The sequence below is a fragment of the Sinocyclocheilus rhinocerous genome, unplaced genomic scaffold, assembly GCF_001515625.1.
Source record: "Sinocyclocheilus rhinocerous isolate Xijiao unplaced genomic scaffold, SAMN03320098_v1.1 scaffold313, whole genome shotgun sequence".
Taxonomy (NCBI): domain Eukaryota; kingdom Metazoa; phylum Chordata; class Actinopteri; order Cypriniformes; family Cyprinidae; genus Sinocyclocheilus; species Sinocyclocheilus rhinocerous.
The window spans coordinates 90623-95206 of record NW_015627539.1 but is presented as its reverse complement, the minus strand read 5'-3'; the positions used below and the strand labels follow the sequence as shown (position 1 = coordinate 95206).

The 4584-nt window shown below is 37.6% G+C and overlaps 1 protein-coding gene across 1 annotated transcript in view; it reads right to left on the bottom strand.

Annotated features, from left to right (window-relative positions):
- Positions 1 to 611: 611 nt before the first annotated feature.
- Positions 612 to 4584, bottom strand: part of LOC107729847 (exosome complex component CSL4-like) — a 5866-nt gene continuing 1893 nt past the window's right edge. The window contains exons 3-6 of the mRNA XM_016540562.1: positions 3766 to 3799; positions 3540 to 3590; positions 3376 to 3460; positions 612 to 1578 (exon numbers count right to left, since the gene is read on the bottom strand). Of these exons, the coding sequence (XP_016396048.1) occupies positions 1472 to 1578; positions 3376 to 3460; positions 3540 to 3590; positions 3766 to 3799 (277 nt within the window). The 3' untranslated portion in view covers positions 612 to 1471. The remainder of the gene's footprint in view (positions 1579 to 3375; positions 3461 to 3539; positions 3591 to 3765; positions 3800 to 4584) is intronic.

Here is a 4584-nt window from a genome sequence, read left to right as displayed (position 1 = left end):
AGTGTTTTTTGTTTTTTTTACCTTGCATGCATGTCAACCTGTTGTTGGGGACTCCCAAAACCAAAAGATGAACCTTTCATAAGCCATAATAGGGGCACTTTAAATTGCTTTCTATGTGAATATATGTTATAAAGTAATTTCTGTGATCAAAGCTGAATTTTCAGCATCATTACTCCAGTCTTCAGTGTCACATGATCCTTCAGAAATCACTCTAATATACTGATTTGCTACTCAAGAACATTTCTGATTATCAATATTGAAAAATTGTGCTGCTTCATGTTTTTGTTGAAAGTTTGATCATTTTCTTTGAACAGTAAGCTCAAAAGAACAGAATTTCTTTTAAATAGAAATCTAGCATTATAAATGCCTTTACTGTCACTTTTGACTAATTAAATGCATACTTGCTATATAAAAGCATTTTATTTCTTTAAAAAATCTTACTGATTCCAAACTTCTGGGATTAAAACCCATTACCTTGGCATCACTAACACCAAGCTTTACTGTTTGAGCTACAGGAATATATCGTTTGACTTGAAGTAAATGCTGTATTAAAATTGTCCATCTTTATTGCAAACAACAATGCAACATTCAGGACAAATGGAACGGACCTTGTGATGTTAAAAACTTTATTTTTTTTCTCTTGTAAACACATGACCTCTCAAAACGGTTACAGGCAAAAGACAGAATAAAGAAAACGTATCAAATAAGACATTTCCAGATAAAATAAAAGCAGCAAGAGGCAAAAGTAAATTCATCTCTGGTGACTATTTTTGTGGTTCATGCGCTTCAAAGAGTTAGAAAACAGTGCCGCCAAATGTTATTGCTCTATAAACTTCAAATCCCATTGTGAAAGACTACAAAATCTGTTACAGTGAATGTGATTGTGACAATAGTACAATTCCAGTTTTCCACTTTGGAAAAAGCTGTGGGTTTTGGAGCTCTATTTATTCAATGCAAAAAATATGTCGTAAAAACAGGCTTCAGTTGCTTTACACAATATAGTTTCTTATTTTCTTTCCTTTTGATTTTGTGATGAAATGTGACCAAAAGTAGTAAGTTTTACTAAGATGCACCCATAAATTGTTCCAACTCCGTGTTTAAAGAAGCTCTAAACATTCAGGACCATTTAAAGTGGAAGTCCATCAACAAAATGTGACCTTCCGCAATCACGTTTCAGAGCTTCCCTAAGCACTGCAAGACATCTGAACATGTGATATTACAATCACGGGTGTGTCAGAGCATCAGGAATGCCAGAATACTGCTTAGCAATGCAACTACATTCAATTACGGTAATGTGATACTCATGCGGTATTCACTTAGTAGTGTGCATCACAGGCAGTGTGGAATGTGACAATCCAGATTCACACCTAGAATTCCAATCAGTTACTGGGCTGAGAGTTCTGCACGAGGGGGCGTGTCTTTGAAGCTGTGTGTTCCGGTGGGTGTGGTCAGCGGGTGCGGTGGGCGTGGCTCAGGCCTGCAGGTACTCCGGCTGTACCCGCGCGACCTTGCGAAACTCTTTGGCGTGTGTGCGTGGACACTGCATCTCACACCAGCTGATGGGCACCATCTGAGCGCCTGCGGGAAGAGATTTCAGACCGTGATGAACAATGAACATTTTGGGTTAACTATTCATAAATACAAATGTCCTAACTTTCAGGTTATCCAAGGCGTAGATGAGTTTCTTCATGGGAACAGATTTGGAGAAATGTAGCATTACATCACTTGCTCACCAGTGGATCCTCTGCAGTGAATGGGTGCCGTCAGAATGAGAGTCCAAACAGCTGATAAAAACATCACAATAATCCACACACCACTCCAGTCCAACAGTTAACATCTTGAGAAGTCAAACGCTGCATGTTTGTAAGAAACAAATCCATCATTAAAGAGTTTTTACTTTAAACCATTTACTTCCAGCTAAAATATGAGTCCTCTATCCATAATATTGCTTACTGCAGTGAAAAAAAGTCATCTTGCCTGAATCAGGAGAAAAATATGCACAGATCAAGCACTGTTTATGGTCCAAAACAGCTCTAAACAAATATGTCAGTGGATTTTGATATGAGAGGACAACAGGGGATGGACTTCAATGGAGTAAGCGTTATTATGGATTATGGAAACATTTTTTACCAGAAGCAACGGTTTAAAGTTAAAACGCATTAACGACGGATTTGTTTCTTACAAACACGCAGCTTTTGGCTTCACCAGACATTAACTGATGGACTGGAGTGGTGTGGATTACTGTGATGTTTTTATCAGCTGTTTGGACTCTTATTCTGACGGCACCCATTCACTGCAGAGCATCCATTGCTGAACAAGTGACGTAATGCTACATTTCTCCAAATCTGTTCCCATGACGAAACAAACTCATCTACATCTTGGATGGCCTGAGGGCGAGTACATTTTTCAAATATTTATTTTGGGTGAACAATTCCTTTTCCAATTCCAAGTGCATGCTATTTGAACGCTCCCTCACCCGCCTCGCTGTGGGCCACAACTACGCCCAACTCGTTCTCTGCTGTGGTCAGCAGGTAGTTCGACTGCACGTCGCCCAAAGAGATCTGACATCCGAGGTCAAGGGTCATGAGCAACACATCCATGACAAAAGGAAAACTGCTTTTCATAGCGCATAAAGGATACCACTTTTGCAAGGACAATGTCGCCTGGCCTGAAGCTTTTGTACGTCTCCACCTGAAAAGAGCAATTCAATACATGACATTTTAACCCCCCTGCACACTTTTTGAAAAAGGGTTACATATTGGATGTTTGCAGATATTTCTGTACAATTTTTTATAGCATTATCATCTTTCCCATGCACTTTTTTTTTTTTAAATCACAAAACAAAAAAATTCCCATGAGCTCACCTTGTCTTTCTCTGTCGCTCTCACGTCTTCTCTTCTGGAGAAATCCAAACCAAACAGTGTTTAACAGATTAGACTGAATATTTTACTTCTATTACTGATAATAAAATATCCAACAGAACCTGCTTTTAAAATATAAACTTAACTTAGTTATTTGAGACATTTCATGGATATTAAACTCAAGCATTATGTAAATACATATGCATATCTCATTATTTATACAGCTGTATATAGAGAAATCAATGCACAAATCTGTACATAAATCTTCTGTTCCAGATTCATACACATTATTATTATTATTTATTGTTAAGTCTTACTGTTTAAATGTTTTGTGTTCTCATGTCAGGTATGTATGCATGTACCAATGCTACATTTCTCCAAATCTGTTCCCATGACGAAACAAACTCATCTACATCTTGGATGGCCTGAGGGCGAGTACATTTTTCAAATATTTATTTTGGGTGAACAATTCCTTTTCCAATTCCAAGTGCATGCTATTTGAACGCTCCCTCACCCGCCTCGCTGTGGGCCACAACTACGCCCAACTCGTTCTCTGCTGTGGTCAGCAGGTAGTTCGACTGCACGTCGCCCAAAGAGATCTGACATCCGAGGTCAAGGGTCATGAGCAACACATCCATGACAAAAGGAAAACTGCTTTTCATAGCGCATAAAGGATACCACTTTTGCAAGGACAATGTCGCCTGGCCTGAAGCTTTTGTACGTCTCCACCTGAAAAGAGCAATTCAATACATGACATTTTAACCCCCCTGCACACTTTTTGAAAAAGGGTTACATATTGGATGTTTGCAGATATTTCTGTACAATTTTTGATAGCATTATCATCTTTCCCATGCACTTTTTTTTTTTTTTAAATCACAAAACAAAAAAATTCCCTTGAGCTCACCTTGTCTTTCTCTGTCGCTCTCACGTCTTCTCTTCTGGAGAAATCCAAACCAAACAGTGTTTAACAGATTAGACTGAATATTTTACTTCTATTACTGATAATAAAATATCCAACAGAACCTGCTTTTAAAATATAAACTTAACTTAGTTATTTGAGACATTTCATGGATATTAAACTCAAGCATTATGTAAATACATATGCATATCTCATTATTTATACAGCTGTATATAGAGAAATCAATGCACAAATCTGTACATAAATCTTCTGTTCCAGATTCATACACATTATTATTATTATTTATTGTTAAGTCTTACTGTTTAAATGTTTTGTGTTCTCATGTCAGGTATGTATGCATGTACCAAGTAGTGGTCGACCGATATATCGGCCGATATTTTGGCATTTTGCAAATATCGGCATTGGCCGATAAGTTTTTCTGCTTGGCCGATGTGTTCGAGGCGGGACTTTTATTTTGACGGCGCTGAGAACGGCAGTGCCTGAGCACACAGTGCTCACATTCTCCCTCTTGTTTACGGTCGTTGTTAACAGTTCTCTGTCTAATACGGATAGAAGTCTGTCTAATAATGAGATAGAACGGTTAAACAAAGTAATGAATGTATACAAAAAGTATTATAACGATTGCTTTTTATATTATTAGTAATAGAAAGGCAAACATTATAATACTTTCTTGTTTGCCGTCAGCATTAAGCAAATACGCATTTATATCATTTAAACAAATCTTTGAATGACTAATGAACATTTAATTTCACAAACCTTGCAGACTTAGTCGAATCCAGTTGTGAGATCTTGTGAAGTGTGTAT